This window comes from Panthera onca, chromosome B3, assembly GCF_046562875.1.
Source record: "Panthera onca isolate mPanOnc1 chromosome B3, mPanOnc1 haplotype 2, whole genome shotgun sequence".
In the NCBI taxonomy this organism is placed as follows: Eukaryota; Metazoa; Chordata; class Mammalia; order Carnivora; family Felidae; genus Panthera; species Panthera onca.
In genome coordinates, this window is record NC_138344.1 from 145,887,198 (window position 1) to 145,914,109 (window position 26,912).

General features: G+C 65.3%; 1 protein-coding gene across 3 annotated transcripts in view; it reads left to right on the forward strand.

The window, feature by feature from the left end:
- Positions 1-230: 230 nt before the first annotated feature.
- The window catches only part of MTA1 (metastasis associated 1), a 34,957-nt gene continuing 8,275 nt past the window's right edge, over positions 231-26,912 (forward strand). Inside the window, exons 1-9 of one of the 3 annotated variants that reach the window (XM_078447758.2) lie at positions 231-559; positions 13,474-13,541; positions 17,659-17,752; positions 21,407-21,457; positions 21,560-21,686; positions 21,754-21,817; positions 23,124-23,241; positions 25,822-25,924; positions 26,709-26,808. In XM_078447758.2, coding sequence (XP_078303884.1) covers positions 532-559; positions 13,474-13,541; positions 17,659-17,752; positions 21,407-21,457; positions 21,560-21,686; positions 21,754-21,817; positions 23,124-23,241; positions 25,822-25,924; positions 26,709-26,808 — 753 coding nt within the window. In that variant the 5' untranslated portion in view covers positions 231-531. The remainder of the gene's footprint in view (positions 560-13,473; positions 13,542-17,658; positions 17,753-21,406; positions 21,458-21,559; positions 21,687-21,753; positions 21,818-23,123; positions 23,242-25,821; positions 25,925-26,708; positions 26,809-26,912) is intronic. The other 2 variants (XM_078447757.2, XM_078447756.2) reach the window with 2 other exon arrangements.

Here is a 26,912-nt window from a genome sequence, read left to right on the forward strand (position 1 = left end):
GGAGGACCCACCTGGGGCGGGGGGAGCAGGTTGGGTGCAGGGGCAGGACCCACCCGGGTAACGGGCGCTGGGGATGCCAGGAAGACCCAGGCACAGGGAAGCCCCGGGGCGGGGGGGGGGGGGGGGGGGTGGGGGTGGGGGTGGCGGGCGGGTTGTGGGAGGACCCACCGAGCAGGGGGCGCGCGGGGAGGGCTCACCCTGGCCGGCGCGCCGGGGGCTGCCGGAAGGACGCGCCCGGGGCGGGGGGCGCGCGGCGGCGCGGGGAGGGCCGGCCGGGTAACGGCCGCGCGGTGGGCGGCGGCGCCCGAGGCCCCTCCCCTGCCCGCGGCCGCTCCTCCTCTTCCTCTCCCGCCCGCGCCGCGGCCCTCGGTCCCTGCGCGGCCTCGGCGGCCTCGGCGGCGGCGGCGGCGGCGGCCCCTTTAAACCGCCCGCCCCCCGCCCGCGCCCGCGCCCCGCGCCCCGCGCCTCCGCCTCCAGGCCCCGCGCCCCGCGCCCCCGCGCGCCCGGCCCTCCGCCGCCGCCGGCCCGGACATGGCCGCCAACATGTACAGGGTCGGAGGTAAGGCCGCCGCCGCCGCCCGCCGCCCGCCTTTATGCGCTTCGGGCCCGGACCCGGCCCCCGGCCCCCGCCGGCCGCCCCCCCCCCCCCCGGCCCCCCGGGCCTGCTCCGGGCCCCCCGGGCCTCCGGCCCCACACCGCCGCCCCGGGCCCGCGCCAGCACCACCTTCCCCCCACCGCCCCCCCACCCCGGGCCCCCGTCACCCCTGCCCGGGCCCCCGTCTCGTCCCTCCCCTTCCCCCATTTTCCTCCATCCCCTCCCCCACCCGCTCCGCCCGCCGCGCCGGCCGCACGGCCCCCCCGCGGCCCACTTCTGGTCCCCTCCCTCCACCCCTGCACCCCTCCCCCACCGCAGGCCCGCCCCAGCGCCGACCATCCTTCCTCCCACCCCAGCGGCCCCCCCACCGCTCCCCGCGGCACCCCCGCCCTCGCCGCCTTCCCCTTCCCACTCCATCTTTTCTGAGCGGCCTGCTCCTCCGCCGCCACCTCTGCCCTGGCCCCGCTCGCCCCAGTCCGCAACCCGAAATGGCCCCTGGCCCGGCCCCGACGGGGGCCAGTGGGTGGTGGTGGCCGAGCGGGCTGCAGGGAGGCGGGGGCTCTGCCCACCTGTTGGGGGCCCAGCGGCTGGTCTGTTGGGCCCCGGGCACCGGAGACGCTGGGCAGCGCTGAGCATCCTTTGGGCCTGGTGGGCCTGAGAGCCTGCGGCTGGGGCTGGCTTGAGCCCCCCTCCCCCTGAGCGGGAGCACATGGTCTTGGGAGGTTCAGGCTGCCCCCCCCCCCCACCGGACCAAGTTTCCGGGCCTTTGCGGTGTGGAGGGCCTTGGGGGTTGGTTGGCTCCAGTGCAGGGGTGGGGAGCCCCATTCCGGGGCCACATTCCTTCCTGGGAGCCCAGGAGGGCCTGCTCTGTGCTTGGGGGCTTCCCCCAGCAGGATTCCCTCTGTGGGGCCCTCAGCAGGCTGCGCTCACCCTGAGCACACTTCTGATGCACCCCAAAACTTTTCACCGCCTCCTGTTGCCCCAGTCCAGCAAAGAGGTGCTTTGCAAGGGTTGGGGACAGGCAAGGAGCTCTGGGTGGGGATGGGGGTGGTGCTGAGTTGGGTGGGGCCCTGGGGGAGGCTTCCCCCACTTCCTCCCTTGGTTTGGGTCCTAGGAAGCCCCCAACGTTGGGCCCCACTTTGTTCCTTGGGGTTCTGGGCTTGTCCTCCTTTGGCACTTCCACAGGGAGGCGGGGTGCCCTTCCTGCCCCCGCATTCCTTTGGCGCCCACCCTTCCCGAGACCTCCAGATGTTTGGTCGCCCTCCTTTGGTGGAGTATGTCAGGATCGAGAACCCTCTGGGTGGACTCTGGCCCAGTCTCCCCTCCTCACTGACTGGCCGGCCCCCCTGGGGCCTGGGTCTCCTGTCTCCCTCCAGCCGGGCCAGCCTTGTGACGACCTTGGGCTTGCCCTCATCTGTGCAGTGGGTCAGCATGGCACCTGCCTGGCCATCAGTACCCCGCCACCCCCCCCCCCCCTCCCAGCTCAGAGGCAGTCCTGGGAATGGGAGCCTACATCCTATTAGCAGCAGGGTGTGTGGGCAGCAGGCAGGGGTGCAGGGGCCTGGAACAGAGGGGCTGTTCATCTCCCACCTTGAGGGCAAGGCTGGAGTGTCACCCCAGAGGTTCTTCTTCATCACACTGCCAGCTAGGCACCTTGACAGGTGCCTGGTCCCTGGGGGCTGACTGGCCCTCCTCCATCCCAGGAGCCCCTGGCCCCTCCCTCAGCTGGCCCCCTCCGCCCCCGTGGCTGCGGCTCAGGGCTCCTCCCTGTGTTGTAGAGAAGTCTCTCCATCCTGCCCCCCTCCCCCCCCCCCCCCCCCCCCGTACGTACCCTCCAGGCACCACCTTCCTGCAGTGCAGAACCCCCCTTCCTGGCTCAAGGCCCCCATGGCTCCCACTGACTAGTGACAAGGCCCCGTAGGTCCTGGCTGACACCTGGTTCCCACGTGCTGTCTGGGCCACAAGGGCCGTTGAATAAATGAAGACATGATCACAGGAACAGAGGCACTGGCCCCTGGATGCAGACGAGAGAGGGGCAAGGTGGGGTGGTGGGCCGGGGGCCCCTGGGCACCGTCTCCCCTCTGCAGGGCTGGAGGCCCTCGACTGGCAGCTGCTGTGCCTTCAGCTCAGGCCTTCTGGGGTAGGGGGCTTTAGCAGAGCCCCTACCAGGCCACAGGCCCCTGGGACCCTTGGTGTGTGGGCGGGGCTGCTTGGCTTTTAGGCCTGTCTGGCTCCGAACTTGGTGGGGGCCTGGCCACCGCTCAGACCTTCCCGTGCCTCCGTTTCCCCCAGCGGACAAGGATCTCTGTGCTCCGCAGGTGTGACCACACGCTCCCACTCGCAACCCCCTGTGGGTTCCCGCAGAAGTGGCGTTTGCTCGTGGTTTGTGGACGGGGTCTCGGGGTCGCTGCCGCCTGGGTCCTGGCAGAGCTGGTGGTCACGGCGGGGGGGGGGGGGGGGGTTGTTGGCAGGTTGGTGTCCTGTCCTTCAGCACCGCTTGCTTAGGGAGGGGGCGTCTGGAAGACGTAGCCCTCTGGCCCCAAGCCGATGGCCCTGTCTGGGTGGCGCTGGTGTGGTGGGGGGTGCCGCAGGGACATTCTGAGAAGGGGACACCCCCCGCCCCTTGTTATCTCCACTCAGGACCCTGGGAACAGAGCCTTTTCCTGAGATGCCGGATCCAGCAAGGAGAGAGTAGGACACCAGCTGGATTTGAATGTCACATAAGCAGTTTCTGACTAGAACCGTGTCCCAAATATTGCAGAGGACACATAGATGCTAGAAAATCCTCAGCAGAAATGCAGACTTATCTGGGTGTCCTGCATTTTACCTGGCAGGCTGCTCCGAGGCCCTGCCAGGAGGTCTGGGCGGGGCGAAGGCCGGGTGGCGGCTTTGTGCCAGCTGACCAGCTGGGTGGAGTGGGTCAGCCGGGGAGGGGACAGGGCCTGGCTCTTCCCAGGGAAGTGACCTGGCTGTCGACAGAGGCCTTCTGTTGGCGGCTACGAGTGTGGCAAGGCGGGGCCTGGCCGTGGGTGGCAGGGTCAGGGTCCATGACCTCTGCTCTTCCGGGGTCTGTCTTCCCAGGCCTCAGCAGGCTTCTGGAACGGGCCGTGGGCCGAGGGCACCTCAGGGCGATTCTTCTCTCTGCAACTTAAGGCAAAGGTGTCGAGTGAGGTTTGAGACATGAAGAGCCTAAGTCGGGACGTGAGCCACCTGACAACATGGTTAGCCTTTGGGGCATTTCTTTTTGATTGACAGAATAGAAGCTTTTCCTTGGGGTTCCCCCTCCTTTCCTTTCTTTCATTGCAAGAAGCTAACACCCATTCTTTTGGGTAGTAGTTGGCTTTTAAAAACGTACTTTCAAAAGGTGCCGGGATGTGCTGGCGCTCCTGGCCGCTTGGCAGTGTTCCCTTGGGGCCGTGCTCTGGGCTCTGTGCCCCTCGGAACCCTGTCTTCCCGTCAGCCGTGCCTCTGCCGTTGTCCCTGCGCTGTAAGGTTCTGACCAGGTGGGGAGTCTGTACATCTGAGCATCCCAAACTTGCAGAGGCGGCGGGGAAGCGCTCATGGCCCCTGCGTGTCCGCCGCCCCCGGTCTTGCCCCTCGGGTGGGCCCTCCGCGGCAGCCAGCACTGCTTTGGCCTCCCGGGTCTCTTGAGAGAAGAATTTGGCCACGAAGCTGTGGCTTAATACAAAAGAAGCTGTTGATGAAGGATGTTGGAGTAAACGGTCCACGGAACGGAATCCCTCATGCCCAGGGCCCGAGGGACGGGCCGCCAGCTCAGGGCGGGCGCTGTGGTCTGGAGGTGTGGATGTGGGGCTGGTCACGCCAGGCACAGTGGGCGCCCTGTGGCCCCCTGTCCAAGGGGAGGGCTGCCCCTGTTCCCTCTGCCCAGCCTGCCGGCTCTGCTGCCTGGGGCCCCAGCTTCCCTGGGACCCTTGTGTCCTCTCAGTCCCCCCACCGACCAGCCAGGGCCAAGCTGGCCCAAATCAGACTCGGAACGCAGCTTTCTCAGGGCTCCCGAGGGCTCTGTGCACGGGTGGACCAGGGGTGCTGTCTTTGGGGGGGCCGAGGGTCTGGGCTGGGCTCTGAGGACATCCCAGGGTCCCTCTAGTCCCCGCTGCCAATTCAGGCGCCCATGGGCACCGCCTGCCTGCCCCACACACACTGCGGCCCCCAGGCTGGCCCCCAGGTCTGTGGTCTGTGACCTGCCTTAGGAGATGATCCTTCTAAGCTGTCTCGCTGCTTAAAACTGCTTAACGGCTTCCGAGGAGCGGAGGGTCCAGTCCAAAGTCTTAGAGGGCTTGTAACCCACCCGCCTGGCACTGTCCCAGCCCCGAGCCACAGGGCCCACCTGGCTGAACCCCCAGGTCAGGGTGCAGACAGCAGCACCTCCTGGCAGGGACCCCCGCCCTCTGCAGGGCCGGACTTCCCAGGAGGCCGCCTGTGACGTGGCCGTGGTGAGCCACCCTCTGCGCTACTCCCACTCACCTTTCATTTGAGGCAGCAGAACCAGCAGGATCTTCAAAGAAGAGGGAGGGGGTGGCAGAGGGGGCTCTGGATGGTGATGTGTCCAGAGGAACATGGGGACCCTGCCCACTCAGGCCCGGTGCCTGGGAGCCCTCCGCCATCTGGCCACCTGCACGAAGTGGACATCAGCTGCTGCCCCTGTGTCATCGGTACCGCCCCCTCCAGGCAGGCTCTGGTCCCCAGACTGCCACGGGGACGGTGACGTGCTGCTGGCTGTCCTTCCAGGGAAGGGACGGGAGAGGGATGCCTGCGTGAAGGTGGCCAGGCCGTCAGCTTGCAGGGCCCGTAGGGTTAGCAGGCGGGAGTCCTGGGACTCCTGTGCACTATTTGGGAGAGAGTCACACAGAGACGCGAGTCAGGTTCCACGTGGCGGCCGGGGCTCGAGGGCTCTGTGCCTGGCCGGCTACTGCTGGTTTCTCCTGATTCATCCCCACGTTTGGAAAAAGTAAAATGCTGGGCTTGCAGGTGTCCCCAGTGTGGAGGGGCAGAGGGGGAGCTCGGGCCTGGGGGAGGGGTCCCTTGCCCCTACAGACCTGGTGGGAGCCACTTCTGGAGGGATTCTGACAATCAGGGCGTGGAGGGCGGGCGGCGGGGCCTTCCGGTGATGTGCCGGGCACAGCTGGGTGTCCGTGTTCTTGTGGGACCTCCTTTTGCCCCCCCCCCCCGGCTGCCCATGGCCCCCGTCCCCGTGGGCTGGTCTCATTGCCAGGACCACCCTCTGCTGCTCTGGGTCTGCCCTCAGCGGGCACCGTCCCCACTATCCCTGCTGATCCCGTACCACTGCCTCCGCCTACTCCCCACGTTGGTCTGTGGCCCAGATCGGTCCTTGTGGCAGCCGTGCAGAGCTGTGAGAAGTGAGTGCCCGACGAGCAGGTCCCCAGCTGGGATCGAAGGAGGTGACGCCTTGTGCCCTGTAAACCGGGGTCCTTCTGGCCTGTCTGGTGCCGTGGTTTCATACATTTTTGTTGTATCGTTTCGAGTGCCATCCGGTCTGGTGTTTGTACGTGCAGGGAGGCTGCGAGGTCCCTCGCGGGGAGCACGCCTGCGTCAGGAAAGCTCCTTGGGTGCTGGTTACAGAGCCGCTGGCCCTGAGCTCAGTGAGTGAATCCGCGGCGGACGCTAAACGGAAGCAGACACAGAACCAGGTCCTGTGTTGATCAGGCTGGCAGCCCCTGACCCTGTGTCCCTTAGAAGCCGCTGGGTATTAGCAGACACCGTAGACCGCAGTCACAGAGGGGCGTGCCCTGTGCGTGGGACCCTAACACTTAGAGTCAGGTTGGTAGGGGCGCCTGGTGGCTCATGACTCTTGATTTCAGCTCAGGTCATGACCTCACAGTTCGTGGGGCCCAGCCCTGCATCAGGCTCTGGGCTGACAGCTCAGAGCCTGCTTGGGATTCTCTCTCTCTCCTCTCTTTCGGCTCCTCCCCTGCTCACTCTCTCTCAAGTCGGGCTTGTTGAGGTCGGGCTTGTACGTAGTAAGTGCTTTCTCGGGGACAGTCTCTGACTCTGACAGATGGCAGGCGTGTGCCCACCTCCGCCCTTGAGAACGTTTCCACGGCCCCACGAACTTCCTCCTCGTCTGTTTTCTGAGCCCTTGCTCCCCCCAGCTCGCGACGGCCGCGGCCTGCATCCATTCCTGCTCGTCTGCGTTGTGCGGCAAGTCCCGGAAGTGGAGCCGCACCGTATGCGGCGATTTGAGCCTGGCTCCCCTCCCTGAGTGAGCCGTGGCCGGCGTTCCTGCCCGTGCCAGCGGCCGGTGGACAGTTGGGCCTGTCTTCGTCCGCTCCGGCTGTGACACAGGTGGGGCCGCCTGTGACGGACACATTGATTTTTCACGGCCCGGAGACTGGGCGTCCAAGGGCAAGGCGCCAGCAGGTCTGGTGTCTGGCGAGGTCGCTTGCCTGGCTGAGGGGACCCGCTCGTGACCTAGGCACCCCCGAAGGCCCACCTCTCGGCACCATCTCCCGGGGGGGGGGGGGGGGTGAGGGCTTCCGCGTGAATTTTGGAGGCACGCAGACCCTGGCGGGGCCGTGCTCAGTTTTGGGCGATGATGAGTGTGGACTCCCGTGCTGAGTTCTGCGTGTGTCCTGCCTTCCGGATGAAAGCGCCCAGGAGTGGGGCTGTGTGTTTGGACCGGGAGCGCGGATTTCACTTGGTGACACACAGATGCCGCGTGGCGGGACGGCCGGGCCATCTCGCGTCCCGCCGGCACCGCTGCGCCTCGGCTCCCCCAGGGCGCGCCGGGCCTGGGCTGGCGGCCTCCGCCACGGAGCGGCCTTGAGCTTCTGCTCTCCGGGCGGGTGTGTGCGCGGGCCTTTGCCCCGGTTTAAAAATCGGGGTGCTTGTTTTTCTTGCTGTTGAATTGTGGGAGCTGCTTTCACGCTCTGGCTTTCAGGGGCGCGTCTTACGGGTTTTCTCTGTTATAATGTGTGTATTTGGTGCCTCCACAAAACCTGCCTGGCCCAGGCTCACAAAGACTCTCGCCCTGTTTTCTCATAGAAGTTTCATAGTTTTGGGTTTTACTTTTGAGTTTGTGATCCATTTTAGGTTAAATTTTGTGTGAGGCCAGGGTTGGGGTTCTCACTTTTTTTTTTGGCACATTCATGAGCGTCCATTATCGTTTGTTGACGTTGTGAGTGTCGGAGCCTGGGCGGCTCAGTCGGTTGAGCGTCCGACTTCGGCTCAGGTCATGATCTCACGGTTCGTGGGTTCGAGCCCCGCGTGGGGCTCTGTGCTGTGGGATTCTCTCTCTCTGCCCTCTCGCACTCATTCTCTTAAAAATAAACATTAAAAAAATGATCTTCCTTTCTCACCGGACGTGCTGGCTCTGTCATCACATCGGTTTGCCACGTGTCCACGGTTCCTGCCACTGGTCCACGTGGGCAGCCTCGGGGCCAGGACTATGGGCTCTCGGGCTCGTCCCGCTCCCCGGCTGCCGAGCCTGTCGGGATAAGTCGGCTCTCCCGTAGATTTTCCCCACAGAAAAGCAGCAGCGGAGTGCGGGTCGGGTGGTGTCGGGCTGTCGTAGGTGGGTTCCGAGAGGGTCCACACTGCAGTGTCGCTCGGGACGCTGCCTGGCTGGCTCGTTTGCGGGTAGCCTCTGGCTGCTTTTGAGCCACGCCGGCGGGCTGAGTGGCAGGGCAGGGGCCGGGGTCACCCGCGGCCTGGGGTCGGGGTGAGTCTCCGTGCCGCACCGTCCCCTCGCGGGAACCGGGGGTCGGGGGGCAGGCAGCACGTGTGCATCGCGTCCCCACAGCTCAGCGCGGACAGTTGTCAGCAGAAGCACAGGGTCTCCAAAGAAGCGGCTCCTCTCAGCCAGCTCCCCACGGGACCATCGGGGCTGCATGACCTCGGGACCCCGGTGCCTCCTCCCACCTGGTCCGCGCATGCCCCCCTCCCCCCTGTGCGTTTCTCTCGGGAACCCTGGCTGGGACCCGTGTCTCGCACGTGACGTGATGATGCGGACGGGGCTCCAAGCTGTGCTTGGTGACAAGTGTGAGTCCCTCCTGCCTCATCGAACCCATGCATCAGCGTGACCTTCCTCTGACCTCATGGACTTACACACCATCGCTTCTGTGAATTATTATTTTTTTTAATTTTTATTTATTTTGAGAGTGTGCGAGAGCAGGGGTGGTGGGGGCAGAGAGAGACAGTTCTGAAACAGTTTCCTCGCTATGAGCCCGACCGACGCGGGACTTGACCTCGGACCCCAAGATCATGACCTGAGCCGACGGCCGGTCGGACACCTCTGGGCAGTCCGGTTCACAGAATTCTTGTCCGTCCGAAGTATAAGCTGGTGTCTTCCTTGCCCCGTCAGGCAGCTCCATGGTGCAGCCACAGTTAAATTTTTTTTTTTTTTTTAACGTTTATTCGTTTATTTTGAGGCAGAGATAGAGGAAGACAGAATCCCAAGCAGGCTTCGTGCTGTCAGCACAGAGCCTGATGTGGGGCTTGAACCTGCGAACTGTTGAGATCATGACCTGAGCCAAAACCAAGAAACAGATGCTTAACCAACTGAGTCACCCAGGCGCCCCCTGGTTGTTAAATTTTAATTTCTTTAAAAACAATATTTTTTTTTAACATTTATTTTTGAGAGAGACAGAGTGTGAGAGGGGGAGGGGCAGCTAGAGAGGGAGACACAGAATCCGAAGCAGCCTCCAGGCTCTGAGCTGTCAGCTCGAACCCACGAACCGTGAGATCATGACCTGAGCTGAAGTCAGATGCTTAACTGACTGAGCCACCCAGGTGCTCCTTATTGTGACTTCTTAAATTCAGGGCCGAAACTGAAGTTTGGGGGGATGCGAAGGACTGCTCTGAACCACCGTTTTCACCGTGTGCCTTTGGAAGCTAGTTCTTGCCGCATACGTGGTCGGGGTCTTTTGTGAGGTCATCTGAAAATTATGTAAAATTGCACGTGTGCGAACTTCTGCTGGTAAAGCCATTTTGGTGACAACTTACATCTGAAGCTCCGGCCTCTCTGGGTAGTTTCCTCAGCGTCCTGGCTACGACGAGAGGCAGATCTCCGCCCCGATCCCATGTACAGGGACCTCATCTAGGGCTCCGACAGTGCTTCCGGACCCCATTCACGCCCCGAGGGACTTTCTGTGTTTCCAAGGCCTGACTGCCAGCAGCTCCCGCGTCCCCTGCTGTGGAGGGTCTCCTGCTGCGCCACTGTGGGCCCGAGGGCTCCTTGAGGCCTTCATACCCCTCCTTACGGTTGGTTACAACAGAAGCGTTCGCACCAAAGTCAGCGGAAGTAACGAGCACATCAGGCTTTCAGCCGGCCTCTCCCAGCGATCCATGGACAGTGCTTGGTTCTCTGGCCACCACCCGTGACCATGTGCCTGAAGCGTGCTCGCCCGACCTCGTGGGCATGTGGCCGCACATCCCCAGTGAGCCGTGGCTCACCAGGCGTGGGACTCCCAAGGGCTTGGGGTTACCCCCCGGGAGCAGGTTAGGGGCCATACTCTCCTTTGGGACATGCGGACATGCAGACATGCAGGGTGTGGGCAGTCCAGGCCTTCCTGTCTGCTGAAAGGAGAACGTCAAGGAGAAAAACCTGATGGAGCTTGGCGTAGGCTTTCCAAGCGGTGAGTGTGCCCAGGAGAGCGTATGCTTGCCCGTAGATACCGTGCTTGGCCACACCCGCCGCGCCACACGTCAGCACTTGACGGGCATCGCTGTCAGTCTGGATGGTGCTCGACGCTGACTCTGGACCGCGGGGAAGCAAAAGGTCCCAAAACAGTTCAGTTCTTCTCCGTAGTAGGCTTGTGTTGTTCCGAAAGATTGCGTTTGAGGGGTGCCTGGGCGGCTCAGGACCTGAGCGTCCGACTTCGGCTCGGGTCATGATCCCATGGTTTATAGGTTCGAGCCCCGCGTCGGGCTCGGTGCTGATGGCTCGGAGCCCGGAGCCTGCTTCGGATTCTGTCTCCCTCTCTCTCTGCCCCTCCCCCACTCATGCTGCCTCTGTCTCTCTCTGTCAAAAATTAATAAAATAAACATTAAAAAGTTTCTAAAAGAGTCATAAAAGACTGTGTCTGGTTATTACTGTTTCATTTTAATTTCATCGATAAAGGTGTGTGGGAGTGTTGCGTTCGTACCTACAAAATACTCCTGGTGCAGCGTCCTGCCCTGCAGGCCTCAGGTCTTTGCCACCTGGCCCTTGACCGCGCCTGCATTCTAACCTGTGACCCCTTTCTTCGCTCTTTTTCCTCCCCAGTGTTTTGTAGTTGCCAGATCCGTGCGCAGGGCTTTCGACGTTTGAAGATCTGTAGGTCTTTTCCCAAATGGATACTTAGGTTTTTAATGCTCCTCGGGCCTATTGTAAATAGTACCGTCCATGTGCTGTTTTCTGTTCTGGGAGCTGGCTAAACCCTCATTCGTTTCAATGGCTTTTGTGTGGACTCCGGGAATTTCCGTGTGGACGGCGTGTCTTCTGCAGACGGAGGGCCCTTCCCGGTGTCTGTACTTCTCTTCCTCGCGGACTTTGGCGACGGAGTGTGCACGGCAGGGAGAGCCGATGTGCTCACGTCACTCCTGATTTTGGGGGGAAGGCGTGGTTCTTCATTGTCGGGTGTGACGTCAGCTCTAGATTTTCCACGTGCGCCTTTTATCGGGTTGACGACGCTTCCTCTGATTTCCGGTTTCCTGAGAGAGTTTTCGTCGGGAGCACGTGTCTGTCCTGCATCCACTGAGACAGCCGCACAGCCTTCCTTCCCTGCCCGGCTGCCGCGGGCTTCGGTGTTTTCAGGGGGATCCGGTGGCTGCGACGCATCGTCCCCTCCGTGTACACCTGGCCTGGGTGTGCTGCCGCTTCCTTGAGCCGCTTTGTTGTCCCGCGCTCCGTGGCCACGGTGCTGGCGTCGTGGCCACGAGGGCCGGTGGGGACCGTTCCCTCCACGTCCCTCCGCGTCTGCTCTCTGGACGAGCTGGTGTCAGATCCCGCTCCTGCATCTGGCGGGTTCCCCAGTGACGCCGCCTGGGCCTGGAGGGCCGTCTGTCTGTCTGCCGTCTCTTTTTACTTTCTTGGTTGACTTTGGAAGGTGTTTTATCTATGAGCCCAGTTCCTTTAGCAGACGTCAGGGTACCGGCTTCTCCACGGAGAGCTCGGGGCTTCGTGTCTGTGAAGCATTGCCCAGTCTTCCCCGGGCTCCGTTCCTGGCGCGAAGCCGTGCCCAGTGCCCGTCGCACCCCTTCGCCCTCGCCCCCGCCCCGGCGTCCCTAGCTCGGGTCTCTGGCTCCTTGGTCAGCCCACCCTGGGTGTGCCCGCTTACCGGTGTTGCGGTGAAGCCGCGTCCTTCCTTTGCTTCCTCTCTCGCGCTTGTTTTCACTTGTCCTGCGTTTGGCTCGTTATCTGCGGTCTTGCGTCGCTCGGTTTCCCGTCACCCGCAGCGTAGCCGACGCGCAGCCACGCGCGCTCCTCGAGTGCACGGTTCTGTGAATTCCGGGGAGAGTGTGGGGCTCTGTGGCTCCTGCTCCCCGGGCCCCCTGCCCGCCACCCTGGGAGGCGCCCTTGGAGGGGTCGGCCGCTGGAGTCGTGAGCGGCTGGGTTGTCTCCGGGCTGGAGTGCACGTGAGTGACATTTTTGGTTTAATTCGTTCTTTAGTTTCTTAGAACAGAAGCTTAGAAGATCAACGTGAGACCGTTGTGTAAACAGTGCGTTTCCGAGATGTAAGTTGCACCTGGTAGGATCCACCCGTTCTGAGCGCGCAGTTCCCTGAAGTTTCCTCTTTTGCGAGCTGAGCAGCGGCGCCACGCTCCGCATTCACTTTCCGTCTCCCTCAAAGCGGACCTCGCGCCCGTCCACGGCCCCTCCTTGACCCCTGTTTTCCCCTAACCCATGAGCATGCCCCTGTGGGTTGTTGGTGTCTTTGCCTCTTGGTCCCGTGGGGCTCTGGTGAGGGCACGGCCGCGTCTGATGCAGCCGTGTCCTCCGGCTGTACCGGTGAGCCCCGCAGGCGACACGTGCTTGTTCGGGCCCCTCCTCGGGGTCCCAGGCAGCCCGGGTGGGCCGGGCCGGGCCAGGTCCTTCCGCAGAATCTGTGCTCAGTGGGGGCATTGGGCCGCGTCCAGGCCTTAGCCTGAGCCTCCCGACCAGCCGTCCCCCGCAGGCCTGCCCTGTGGGCACCGAGGGGCAGGCGGAGGCGTCCCCGGCGCCGAACCTCCCCCAGCTGGCCTAGGCGTCAGCCAGGGGGCCCCGCTGGCAACTCGGTGGTCTCGTGGCCATCCTGGGCTTTCCGTGTGAGCCTCCCAGGGCAGGTCTCCCCGAGATGGAGCCTGAGGGAAGCCCGTGCTGACCTGGCATTTTGGGGGGCCCGCCGGGCGGTGGTAGCTCGTCTGGGCCTTGTTCCTCTGGTACCTGACGCCATCCTCACCCCAGGCCCTGGCCTCCGCTCACTGCCAGGGGCTCATCGGGGCAGGGGGAGGAGATGCAGGGCCGTGGTGGCCCCCCGCCCAGCATGCCGCCATGGTCTCTGGGGCTCATGGTGGCAGTGTTTGGCTGTCCTGCCCGCCCAGCCTGTGTGACTCAGGGCCCACCTTTCAGGCAGCAGTGGCCCCTGGGAAGCCGTCCCCAGGGCGGAGCTGCGGTGTGGTACCCCCAGCCCCTCCTGGGAGGATAGAGCTCCCAGTGGGCGGCTGGTGTAGGGCCCCAGGGATGGGGGTTGGGGGTGGGCTCCTGTCTGGGGTGGCCGCCTCCCACCTCGTCTTGAGCCCGTGCCCAGCACCCGCTGACATGTCTCTGGTTACTTCCTCTCCCCACTGGGATGGTGTGGACCCCGTATTCTTTGTGTCCTCCTGTTCTCTGCTCCCCAGGGCTCAGTGCTGTGGGTGACACTCTCTCTTCCTGTTTGCAGACTACGTCTATTTCGAGAACTCTTCCAGCAACCCGTACCTGATCCGCAGAATCGAGGAACTCAACAAGGTAGTGTGAGCATGCGTGTGTGTGCGTGTGTGTGCGTGCATGCTGGGGGTCCTGCCGGCGGGGGGCTCTGGGGCTGGCCACAGACCCTCTGGTAGCTTTGTACCAAGGCTCACTTGCCTGGAACCGGTTCCTATCCTTGGAGAGTCGGGCGGTGGCGCCCCCGTGGCCTTGTGACGGGTGTGCCTAGCAGGGGCTCAAACGGGACAGGAGCGTCCCAGCGGTGTCTGGGCTGGAGGTTCCGGAGGCCCCGCTGTAGAAGGAAGGAAGCTGCCTGGGCAGCCACGGTCCCCTGTGGGCCCTGCCCATACGTTGCCTCCTTCCTGCTCACGTGCACCGTCCTCCCCTCCATCCATGTCCCTGGAGCCTCTGGCAGGCCTTCCCAGGCTGGGCGGGCGTGGGGTGAGGCCATGACTGGGGCCGGGCGCTGGGCCCACGCCTCCCGTGTGTCCGCTGTGGCCACGGCGCAGGGGCATCGGGTCAGTGCACTCCCTGGCCCTGTGGGCCCTTCCCCCCCTGGTTCCTGGGGGGGGGCAGGGCTGCGGCGGTCGCTTACTGGCCATGGAAGACCTTGCTGTGCTCTTCGAGGCCCTCCCTGAAGCTGCTTTCCTCAGGCTTGGTGGCAGTGTGGCTTGGGATGCTCGGCAGGAGGCGGGGAGGGGTGAGAAGGCCGAACTTAGCGGCACCTGTGCCCCCAAGAGCCTCCAGCAGCGGCAGCACCGCGGGGGGGGGGGGGGGGGGGGGAGAGCCTGTGCCCTGAGGCCGGGTCCGCAGGTCTCAGGGCCGGGGCGGGCGACCAGGACGTGTTGAGGCCACTGTGCTGCCAGGCCCTGTGCCCCGCGGGCGCCTCATTGGCAGGAACCTGCTCATAGCGGCCCCAGCGTCAGGGGCCCCAGGAGGAGGGGCGGGCGGCATCCTTAGCCGGTCACCCACCCACACGTGTCAGCTTGTGCTGACTTGGGTCACAAGGAAGCAACAGAGAGAGGTTGCTTAAGGGGCAGTCGCGCGAAAGCGCGTCGCTGGGGGAGGCGGGGGTCCTCCCCCCCCCTCCCCAGGCTGCCAGCTGGAGTTGCCACTGACAGTGGGTTTTGCAGCCCGGGGCAGGTGACTATAGATGGCCGTAGGTGGCCTCGCTGACCGGGCTGGCGCAGTCCCTGCCCCTAGCTTGGGCTGCGACATGGAGAGCCCGTTGTGTGACCGGGAGGCACCGACAAGAGCAGGGGCGGTTGCCGATGTTTGTCAGCTCTGAGCCTGGTCGGACCCCTGGGTCTGTGTGCCTGTGGACCCCCTTACAGGTCAGGTCCGGGTGGGGGCAGAGAGACCTTTCTGGGGTCACATGTAAAAGGACAGGGGCCCCGATGGGGTGGGAGGACAGGTCAGGTCAAGGTGGGAGGGTGGCGAAGAGACTTGCCTGGGATCACATGTAAAAGGACGGGGTGGCCTGCAGGCTCGGACGCTGGTGGGCACATCTTCAGCCCCCATTAGCCTCCCCCTGCCGCCCCACGGAACGTGGGACTCAGGCCTGACTGAAGTGGATTCTGGAGCCACTCAGAGTGGGGCCAGGCGAGTGGGTCCCAGCAGGGGCTGCAAGGGGGTCAGTTTGCAGGTGGTCCCACCCTGGCCACTGACTCCCCCGCCCCGAGCCCTGGACCCCAGAGCAGTGTCCCCCATGCGTCCCTGGTGTGTTCCCCACATTGTCCCTTGGGCGTGGTCACGGGGGAACGGCCCAGGGGAGCCAGGTGTTCAAGGAAGGCCTTGAATTTTAGTAAAAGCCCTGTCTGTACTGGGGCGGGGGGGGGGGGGGGGTGACATCCCTGTCCACAGAAAGGTGGAAGGTAAAACCTGGAGCTGTTGGCAATAAAGCCAGAGCCCAGGGTTAGGTGATGAGTTGAGGGTGAGCCCAGGCCCTGCCTGAGAGGTGGGACAGCAGGTTGGGGCCCAGGCAGCACTGGCACCCGCAGACAAGAGTGGGTGAATCAGCAGGAGGGTGGGGGGGGGGCAGGGGCAGCGCACTCCCCCCCCCCCCCCACTTCTCTGTAAGTTGGAAATGATTCTAAAATGAGTCTTCTTTTAAAACCTGTCAAAAAAGCCACAGCAGTGGTCATACTGGTTCAGGGGTCTGCTCTTCGGGGACCTCTTCTTGGATATTACACCTCCTCCTATGAAGCCTAGCCTGTGTTGTGAGGTGGCGGGTGACAGAGGTCCCCACCCCTCCCAGGACTCTGGGCTTTTATAAACCTTCAAAGTAATTGTCACATCTTCTTCTCAGAACCCTGCCTGAGTCTCTCTTGCACTGGCTTTTTCTCCACGGGAAGTTAGGTCCCGAAGGGGCCTGAGGGGCTGAAGGAAACCGTGGGCTTGAAAGAAAAGGGGCGGGGCCTGGCATCTGGGGTGTGGGAACCGGGGAGGGGTGGGGGGGGGTCCTGGGGTCCTGGCGGGGAGGCCGTCCTGGAATTAGAAGCCAAATTTTGGAAGATCGGTGTCTGGCTTTGTGAGGGTGTGTGGAAACGTCAGGCCCAGCACAGCACAGAAGGTGGACGAAGAGGGGTCACGGACCCCAAGGGGGAGGGCCTGGGACCCACGCGGAGAGCCCCTGCCCCCCAGCTGCCAGCCATCCTCCTGGGCGTGTGGGGGAGAGGGGTGCACGTGCTGGGTCTCCAGGGTCGGGCCTGGGCCGGGCCACCACGAGTGGGGGCCGAGGGCTGCGCCCCACAGACCCTGCCGGGCGAGCTCCGTGGTGGACCTGGGCCCTGAAGACAGCAGGCCACCCTCCGGCCCCACGGATGAGGGGGCGCCGCTCCCGAGCTCACAGGTCCAGTGGCTGTCGTGTCAGACTTCGCCCTTGACGCTGCCGCGGCCCTGACGACGGTCCTGGGGGGCGGTCCCCGCGAAGCGTCTCCTCACCTGGAGCCCAGCAGGCCATCCTGGGAGCCATTTCTAGGAGACACTGTTCCACGTGGGCCCCGTGGCCGAGGCAGCTTTAAGCGTCTCCCAGCACCGAAGCCGTTTACGAGGGCGTGACTGCCGTGGGGCATGCGCGCGCACTGGACACCGGGGCGTCCGCGGGCTCCAGGGAGCGTTCGCCGCGGCTACCCTGCTTTCCTGGAAGGTGGTCGGTTCTTCTAGGCGGAGGGTGGTCTGCTAGCCTCGGGGAGTGCCCGGGGCTCAGTGTGTGACACATCGCCAGACTTCCTAAGAGGCTGTTGGCTCCGTGGAATGAGCCGGACGGTCCACACTCGACCTAGAGACGACTTCGTTTAAGGATGTAAACGCTAGAACGCTGCACCCTGGGAAGGTGGGAGTGGTGGTCATGAGCCTGGTGTCATTGAAGGTTCTGGAAGCTCCCGTTAGTTGAGGAAGGGTCTGTTCCTAACCCTAACCCAGGAGACTCCCTCAGCGTCTTGCTCTCTTCCCGTGTTGGTCAAAGTCTCTGAAAGCCCTTGAAGGCGTCTCTGAGCCCTGGGATGGCGGCATCGTCCCCAGGGCACGCATCGGCTGCTCCCAGCCCCTTGGGGGCTGCTCCCTGGCACCGGGGTCAGGGGTCAGCTGGCCTTGGTCACACCCAGAGGGGTGCTGGAAAGGCAGGGTGTTCCAGGAGCCGAGGCACAGCCGCCTTTGGCCGAATGTCCACCAGTTGCTGGCCCTGAGCGAGCAAGGCCTGGGGGAGGGACACGGAGACCAGCAGAAGTGAGCCCCAGCTGGTGGGCTGGGGTCCACCTGTGTCCTGGAGACAGCACAGTGGGGAGAGAGGGAAGACAGACTTGGAGGGAAGGGGCACAGGGAGGGGATTGGCAGGGGAGACAGGTCTGGAGAGGAGGGGCACAGGGAGGGGGATGGGAGGGAGACAGACCTGGAGGGGAGGGGCACAGGGAGGGGTTGGGGGGGGGGGGAGACAGACCTGGAGGGGAGGGGCACAGGCTGGGCTTAGGTCTGTGCATCCCATCCCCGGCCGGCTGGAGGTGTCACTGCCCCGTATCTTCCCGGGCACGGCCCCTCCTGTGATGGGTCTGTTCCTGGTCACACTCAGGGTCCCATGTGAGAGTCGGCCCTGCTGGGGGCTGTCAGTTGGTGGGGGGTGGGGGGAGGGGGGTAGTCCTCAGACCCTGCCTTGCTGTTCCAGACCGCCAACGGGAACGTGGAGGCCAAGGTGGTGTGCTTCTACCGGAGGCGGGACATCTCCAGCACCCTCATCGCCCTGGCCGACAAGCACGCCAGTGAGTCTGGGCCTTTCCTGCAGGGCGCGGGGGCCCACCTTCCCCGCCCCCTCCCCCTGGGCCCAGCCCCCACCTTCCCCTCCTGCTTCCCCCTGGGCTGGCCCCCACCTCCCCCGCCCCTCCCTGGGTCGGCTCGTGGGGTCCTGGGCTGGTGAGGCCACCTGTCCTGTAGCTGTAACCTGGGCTCTGGGCGCATGGGTCTCTGTGCTCGTCCCCCGGGGTCCCCTTCTCTGAAAGGTGGGCCTGCTGTGTGCTTGCTGCAGGACTTTTCCTGATATGATCGAGCCGTCCTGGGATGTTTCAGGGAGGCCAGGTGGGAGGGGGCTGCAGGGGGCGGGGGCGGGGACTCTGCTGGTCCCGCTACGCCTCACTCCTTTCCACTTGGCCAGGAGGTTTACGCTGGTGTCTGGAAAGTGCTTTTAGAACCAGAGTCTCTCTATTTGTAGTTCAAGCCTGAGTCTTGGAGTCACTGATGTTGGGGGGGCTCCCAGCAGCCTGGCAGGAGCCCTGAGGTCTCCCTCCCCATCGGTGGCCAAGGCTCCTGATTGAAAACAGGCATCCGCTGGGGCCCGGCCTGCATCTGCTCCCACGTACGTGGGGGTGCGGCTGCCCGTGTGCACCTCCAGCCCCGGGTCCTGCACGGCCCCTCCCACCAGGCAGCAAGGGGAGGGGTCCCAGACTCTCCCTCCTGGGATGGGGGGGCACACCAGTGGTTGTGACTGTGACTGACCCTGGCTCCCAGGTGCTTGCCTACAGGGCCATCCAGCCAGGGGACAGGAACCGTTCTTAGGGAGTTTACCGGGTATCGTTCCTGCATGGGTGAAGGCCTCCCCTGTGCCCCGCCCCCCCCCCTCCCCCCCCCGCCGCCGATCAACCCTGGCTCCTCTGGGTGGAGGTCCAGACACGGGGGAGTCACGACTTCTCGTCCGTCAGGCTCCAGGTCAGGGCAGCAGTCAGGCCAGGGACCCCCTCTGCCTGTGTCCCCAGCACGGTGCTGTGAGAGGCAGGACGCCCAGGCCAGGTCGGGCTCCTCCGTGGGTCCTGGAGGGGTCAGAGGGTGCTCCAGGCCTGGGTCTCCCAAGGCTTCAGGGGCGAGGAGAGAAGCAGTGAGGTCTGGCATGGGGGGCCGCACCCTTGCCAGGATCAGTGCAGCCTGTTCTGTGCTGGCCTCGCCTCGCCTGGCCTCCCAGGAGATGTCCACCGAGGGGACGTCTGTGGTCACGGGGAGGCCACGGGTCCAGGCTTCGGTGCATGTCCTATGACCGGTGGCCTTCTTGTGACACAGGTGGCTCTGTGTCTAATTGTGGACGATGAAGCGCCCCCGGGAAGCATACATTCTCGATCTTCAGCCCCAAAGCCCGCACCCACCACCCCTGCCCTCCTGGCCGTGGGTGTCGGGGCAGAGAGCCGGGGGTCTCGGGCCCACAGTCCAGAGGACGGGTCTGTTAGGTTGCTGGCCCTACAGACATCAGCAAGGGTGGTCTCTGTTCCATGCCACAGGGTGGGAGGGACTTTGAGGGGTGGGCTGGCCAGACCCCGGTGTCTGTGGCCCAGGTTGGGTGGAGTTACTGTTGACTTGCGCTGTTGATGCTCGAGGATCTCTTCCCCCCGTGTCCGCTGCCTCGCCCAGAGCGACCGCAGTCCTCACCCCCTCAGTACGTGGTGGCACACCGTGGCCTCAGGGCCGGGCTCTCCTGCTGCCAGGCCCCCCAGAGGTCAGCTGGTGGCCAAGAGGGCTCTAGGAAGCACCTGGGGGGCGCTGTTGCCAGGACGACCATGTTGGAGCTGCTGGGAGGGCAGTGGCCTCCGCGGCTCCCCAGAGCGCTGTCCCGGGGTGCATGTCATGCGTGACGGGGCCCAGTGAGGCCGGTGGCACGGCCTCGTCAGGGCAGGGCCCTGCTGGTACTTTCTGGGAAGCCCCGTGCTTTGTGCCGGCCGCTCTGTCTTGCAGTAGTGTTCCCGGGAACCGTGTTGCGTGGGGCTGTCTCTGCTCGTGCGTCCCTCCGTGAGCTCGCTGTGGCCAGGGTGAGGCTGATCCACCCTTCTGCCCAGGCCCCAGCCCAGCATCGAGGGGAGGGTGTGAGGATACTCTGGGGTTTCCCGGGGACCCTTCTGGTGAAAGGGAGACACCCAGGGGGCCCGCTGCTTGGTCAGGCAGGCCCCTGGCCCACATGGCCAGTCAGCTGCTAGGGTCTCTTCTGGGTCTGGGTGCCTGAGACAGAAGCCCTGCCCACCACTGCCAGGGCGTCCAGCCCCCAGCATGGGCCAGGTGTCCCCGGCCACGTGGGCATCCCCGCAGCAGTGAAGCCCTTCCTGAGGTCTCCCAGCCACCTTTTGTTCAGCCCTTGCCCCTTGTGGGGAACCACAACGACCTCCTCAGCCCATAGCGGACGTGGCCGCGGCCCCCTGCCCTGAGACTTGCGCGTGCACACGCGCACACGCACACGCCCGCACGCACAGGGCTGTCCTGAGACAGCAGCACCCTGTTGCCCTGGGAGAACGGCAGGCACAGGTGATAGAGTAGGCTGCAGGGGCTCACGGGGTGTGTGTCAGTCCCAGGGGTGCGGTGGGAGTGCAGGGCCTGCCTGTGCCGGGGAGGGCCGGCCCCCGACGCGGCCCGGGACCAGGACGCACTGGATCCCAGAGCAGGGTTTTCTGCACCACAGGCTGCCTTCCCCCACCTTGACCCCCTGGGTTCCTCGAGACCAAGTGCCCCAGTGCCACCCACACCCAGGGGTCCACCAGGCGCGAAGGAAGGCTTGGAGCACAGGGGCTGTGGGAAGCTCGCTCTCTCCCCGTCTCCTCAGGTGCTGATGTGGCCCTAGCCGTGGCCACTCCTGGGGCCCCTCCTTGCCACTGCTGATGGTGGCCATGATGGGTGGGGGTCTCCCAGCCACTGTGGGGAGGGTCCCAGGATGATGGTCTCTGGCCCTGTTCCTAGCCATGCTGCCTGGGCCCACGGTGCCATCACAGGACTGCCGTGAGCATAAGGTGGGCTGGTTGGCGGGTGTCTGGACAATGGCAGTGTCCCCCGGCTGGGGGTGCATTGTGCCTATGGGTCTGCAGGAGTGGGCAGGGCAGGCAGGGGAAGACAAAGCCAGTGGTGGACACTCGGACTCTGGTGGCCCACACGCCTGGAGCAAACACAGGACCACCTCCCCTGGTGTCCCTAGCCCGGGGCCTCTGTCTGAGCCGGGCGGGGGCTGGGTGGGGGAGGGGGGGGCTGGGGACTCCCTGCAGTCACCACAGGGGGGCAGCAGAGGGCTGTGGCGGGTGGGGGGCGGGGGCGGAGGGAGGGCCCAGGATGGAGAATGGGGTTCCCAGATGTTGCCCAAGTGCAGCAGCCCCTGTGGGATAGCCAACCTCTGCGTGTCCCTGCCCTGGCCCCCTCGTCCCCCGCACCGCCCCAGACTTCCACCGTGTCTCCAAGGTCCCCTGATCCCTGGTACTGTGTGCTTCCTGTGGGCACCAATGTGCCAGCTCCGGAGGGGTGGCTGAGGGCGCCTGGGTCAGCACTCTGGGAACAGCAGGTGCACTGCCGACCTGACCTGGGGCTGCCCCGGGCCATGGGTGGCCGGGTGGGCCAGCAGTGCTCTGTTGCTAACCTGCCGTCTGGGTACCGTCTGTCTGTCTGTCTGTCTGTCTGCCACGTAGCTCTGTCAGTCTGCTATAGAACCGGACCGGGGGCCGACAGCGGCGAGGAAGGTGAGAGCTGCCTGTGCGGGAGGGTCCTCACGAGCCGGCTGGGCGGGTGCCAGGCTGGGGGCCCTGGGGCGGCGAGCTCATGGGAAACCCTCGCCCCCTCAGGGGAGACGGAGGAGGAGGTGGAGAACCCCGAAACGGCAGACCTGCCTGAGAAGCTCAAGCACCAGCTGCGGCACCGCGAGCTGTTCCTCTCGCGGCAGCTGGAGTCGCTGCCGGCCACTCACATCAGGTACCCAGCGGCCCGGCGGGTGCCCGGGGTCCACCCTGCCCCTCTGACGCCTGCCCTTCTCTTGCAGAGGGAAATGCAGCGTCACCCTGCTCAACGAGACAGAGTCGCTCAAGTCCTACCTGGAGCGGGAGGTGAGGCTGGCCGCCCCGCCCCCTGCCAGGCCGCAGCCACCCCGCGGGGGCTCAGCCGGGGGTGTGTGCCCCTGCAGGCCACCCGCTCACACCGTCCCTGGGCCGAGCCGGAGCCAAGGCGGCCAGGCCACGGAAGGGTTCCCGAGTCTGTAATATCAGCATCGTCAGTGTTGCCAGGAGTTGGGGCCATGGGACCGCCTCCTGGTCCCACAGACACGCATGGGGACCTCATGCGCTTGTGGGATGGTCCCCACTGATGCCACCCCCAAGTTGTGACAGGTGAAAATGTTCCCAGACAACGGGTTTGTCCCTGGGGAGCTGCATGGCCTGGGCAGAGCCGGCACTGAGGACGTGGAGAAGGGGTCTGAAGGGGCTGGGACGCTATGAGAAGGACAGGTTGGGGCAGGTGGCCGGGCAAGGAGATCCTGGGGCAGGTGAGGGGGCTGGCCCGAGGCGACCCGCTCGTTCTCAGCCCCGGTCCCTTCCCACCATGCAGAGCCCGGCTCGTTGGGGAGCTGAGGTCTGCGGTGGCTGGGGGACGGGGTGCAGACGTGAGGACGGTGATGCGGCCGCTCTCAGGCTCCTCGCCGGGAGTCAGGGAAGCCACCGGGGGGGACAAGTCCCCAGGTCAATCCTGCCGAGCGGGCAGGGAGCCACCAGCCAGGGGACAAGCCCCAGGTCGGTCCTGCTGAGTGAGCCAGGAGCCGGTGGCAGGTGAGAGCCGTCCGGAGGGAGCCGTGGTGTCAGTCTCACAGGATGATCTGCTGTGGGCTGTGGCCCGCGTGTGTCCCCGGGGCGGGGGCCTGGCCCTTTGCTGGTGTCCCCTCGCCTGCTTGGGGAGCGCGTTGTCCTCAAAAGCGTGAGGACTGGCCGCTGAGCCGTGGCAGAAACGAGCCCTGTCTGCACACAGCCCCTCAGGCGTCAGGGAAGTAGAGCAGGCAGGGTGGCTACAGGGGGCCCAACAGAGTTGGGGGCCTAGGGCAGCAGAGGGTCACCGGAATACCGCAGGGCGAGCCCCGAGGGTGGGCCGGTCAGGCCTCTGAACTCGCTGGAAATGAGCAAAGCGGCTTGGCGCGGTTCCTGAGAAGCACGGCCCTAGGCACGGAGTCCAGAACCTTCTGTGGCCCCGTGGTGCATCCACGGTGACGGCTGCACGTGAACTGGGCCGGACGCTCCCTGGCCACGGCCTGCCAGCCTGTGCGGCGTGGGGTTTTGTGTTCCTGCTTCCTCACGGCCCCGCGGCTGCGGGCTCCGGGTGAGGCCTCTCTGGCACCCTGCTGACGCGGTCTTGTGTGCTGTTTTTCAGGATTTCTTCTTCTATTCTCTAGTCTACGACCCCCAGCAGAAAACCCTGCTGGCAGATAAGGGAGAGATCCGTGTGGGGAACCGGTACCAGGCGGACATCACTGACCTGCTGAAGGAAGGTAGGGCTCTGGGCCGCCAGCAGGGCGTCCGCGCACCAGCTGCGTTTCCTTTGCGCGGCTCTTGGAGCTTTGTTTCCAAAAAACTTGGTTGGATGAATTGGCTCACCTTGCCTCTGCCGGTGGGCAGCGCCCTCCGGGACTCCGTGCGCCCCGCAGCGACCAGAGGGGCTGTGCGTCCTGTCTCGGCAGGAGGTCTGGCTAGCGGCTGAGGAGCAGCTGTGGGCGGCTAGGGTGCTGGTGGCCGGGGCTCACGGGCGTGGAGCCCACGCAGCCCTGCGTACTCTGCGCCCCTTGAGTCTAATGGGCCGCCCGTGGCCGCCATCCACTGGGGAACCACCCCGTGGGCCTCCCCGGCCCCACCCCTCCTCGCAGGTGCCCCTACCGGACTGACAGCTAACCCCAGGGCCTGTAGGCCATGATGATCTCCTTGGGGGTCTTCCTCACTTGAGCTCCTCCTGTGGCGCCAGCCCGGCCTCAGTCCTGTGTCCCACCCCCCCCCACTCGAGGCGCGGTCTTGGGTCTCCCGGCCCTCAGTGAGCTCCTCGGGACCGGTGTGTGCTCTGTATGCAGCGAGCTGTGTGTTGGGCCAGTGGGTCTGGGGTCCTGGGGCCCCTTTCTCTCCTCCTTCCCTCTCTGCTGCTCTCTCAGGACCTCGCTCTGCAGACGTAACGGGCTATTTCTCTGAAGCCGATTTAGTTTTTTAAAAACGTCTGGTCTCGCCTGGCGTGTGTTCTTTTCTTTTATGCGCATACGCGCCCCACCCCCACGTACATGCCCACGTGACGTACGACGCGCATGCACACGCGTGCTCACACGCATGTGCTCACGGACACGTGTGGACGCGTGCACACACATCCGTGCATACACGCTCACACACGCGCGCTCGCACGCTGGCTCCCCCTTGGCTGGTGGTGCGTCCAGTCGGAGGTGAGGCGGCGCGCGGCAGGGGACCTACGCCAGGAAGCGCACGGGTGCCCTCCGCCCTATGTCCCGCCCTCTGGTCCTTGGCCGCTTCTGGGGGCTGCCCGGAGCCGCACGCTCCCCACCTCCCGCCCCCCCGTACTGTTCCGCTGCTTGCCACGTGACGGTGTCCCCGTGGCAGCCCCTGTCTGCCAGCCTGACCGCGGCCGTTGCCGGGTCCCGCCTCCCCGGCCCAGCTGAGGGCGACGCGTCTGGGGGTAACTGGAGAAGGACCCCGAGCGGGCGGCTCGAATGTCAGCCAGCCTCAGTTTCCTGGGCCGTGACCCGGGTGCCGGGCAGGAGACGACCTCGGCCCCTGACCCGCAGGCCCGAGAAGGCCGTGAGGGCTGCCCCGGCGGTGCCGGGCCTGGGTTGAGCGGCACGGGGCCCCCGCCCCCCAGCTCCTGGGTGCTGCGGCAAGCCGGGCACAGAGTGAATGAAGGCACACGCTCTCCCCTAACACGTTTAAAGTCTGACGCGGGTGCGCCGTGGCACCCAGCAGGTGCCGGTTGCAGCTCGTGGCCCTCAAACCGTGGAGGCCAGGAAGCGTGGGACCCCAGATATCGGGGGGGCGGGGTATCTCAAGGGGAGTCCCCCTAGGAAGGGCACTGCCTACAACGCCAGGAACATCCCACCCGTGCTCCGCCTTGCCTCACGGCAGCCCGCGGGCCCCAGCCACCTGTTCACCCAGGCTCCCCGGTGGGCGCCCTGGGCACCGACTTCGTGGGATGTGCCCGCGAGGGCTCCTGCGCGTGGTAGGGAGCCCATTGCCGCCACAGTCAAGGGGAGCGAGTGCGTCTCCTGCACGTGTGCAGCCTGAGGGCCTGAGCCGGTTGCGGACGTGGCCTCGGCCAGGGAGCGGGACGGGAATGGCTGTGAGGTGTTCACCCACAAGGGCTGGCCACGTGGGGACGCCAGCTGTTCCCGGGCGTCTCCCGCAGCTTCCGCTCTGTTCTCCGTGAGTGTACTTCCCGCGAAGCGGCTGTGCCAGCGGGGTTCAGGAGCTCTGCCCTCGCGTCTGCACGGGACGCGGCCCCCCAGAGACGCCCCGACCCTGGAGTCTGCAGAGTTGGGAGCGGCCAGGGGGGCAGGGGGTCACATAGATGGAGGATAAACTGAAATGCAGCCTTTTGGGTACTGTGAGGGGCCCTTGGGTGGCAGACGCCAGCACTGGACGAGGCCACGTCAGAGTCCCCCGACCTGGCCGTTGAGTGGACCGTGTGGCCCCGTGGCGTCTCGGGATCAGGAGCTTGATTAGACCCAAAGCGAGCCTCCTCTGCCTTGTCCCCACGCCTGGTTGCTTCGGGCCACAGGCGCTCCCCCGGCCCCCAGGCGCCTCCTCAGCCTCCTCCAGAGCCGGGCTGGGATGCTCTGTGTTCGCAGAGGTGAAAACCCATTGTGTGCTGAGCAGACCTGGAAGTTTGGGCCGACAGCAGTGTGAACGTGTGTTGCAGCCTTGCACCCCGGGCTCAGTGAGCCCTCCCGAGTCCCAGCGGAGGCAAGGGTGTGTGTGGCCCTGCAGCCGGGAGGCTGATCCCCCAGGACCCTTGGCTCCAAAAGGCTGCAAGCCACGGGCTCTTCTTAGGGTCCTGCTGGCAGCCTATCACGCGTTTCTCCTAGGTGAGGAGGATGGCCGAGACCAGTCCCGCCTGGAGACCAAGGTGTGGGAGGCCCACAACCCCCTCATAGACAAGCAGATCGACCAGTTCCTGGTGGTGGCCCGGTGAGTGGGCCTCAGGGGCAGTCGGGGTTCTGCCTGGACCCCAGGCACAGGGGCTGAACGGCTCCCCTGCCCCTGCTGGCTGGGCCCTTTGTGGAGACACCCCCTTCCCCAGTTCCAGATAGGTCCAGGCAGCTTTTCTCGTCCCTGCTGCTCTTAGGGGCCGCCTGGGCTGCTGCGGGGGCCCTGAGGGTCCTGGGGGCAGCTCTGGCTTTGAGGGGCTGGCCCCCGTGCACCTGCCTGCTTACCTCGGGGCCTTGCAGGCCAGGCGCGGACAGGGCTGGTCCCCAGGACTGAAGGACTGGATAGAGTTGCTAGGCTTGTGTCTGGATGGGCTGTGGGCTCTTGTCCTGGAGACGGGGCGGGGGAGGTAGCTGAGAAGGGAGGACGTGGCCCTTAAGACCCAGGCCTTAGAGCCACAAGGGAGGCAGTGCTCCAAGAAGCAGCCTTTGCTCCAGCAGACCCCCTGGGGGAGCCCTGGGGCTGGGCCAGCGGGAGGGGAGGCCCTGTGAGGACACAGGTGCCCCCTGGGCACACGGCGCCCGGAAGGCTCCCATGCATCTCCTCTGGACCCTGCGCCTTCACTGTGGAGGGAGGGCCCTGCAGTGAGCTGGGGAGGTGGAACCCCAGGCGGTGGTGGCCGGCGGCAGGCTCTGTCCCTGGTACCCGGGGCCTCCTAGCCAGCCGTGTCCCCTTATCTTGGTGTGCTCCGGGTTTGGCCAGGGCGCCCTCTGCACGTCGGGCTCCGGTGGTCAGTGTCTCCCCGCCCCCCCCCCCCCCCCCCCAGCTCTGTGGGCACCTTCGCGAGGGCTCTGGACTGCAGCAGCTCCGTCCGACAGCCCAGCCTGCACATGAGCGCCGCGGCCGCCTCCCGGGACATCACCTTGGTGAGGGGGCCGCAAGCCGGGGCGTCTGCACGGGACCCCGTCTGGTTGTTGCCGGGGCCAGCTGTGTCCGGGCTCCCGGCCGGTGGCTCCGTGAGGCTGGGGTA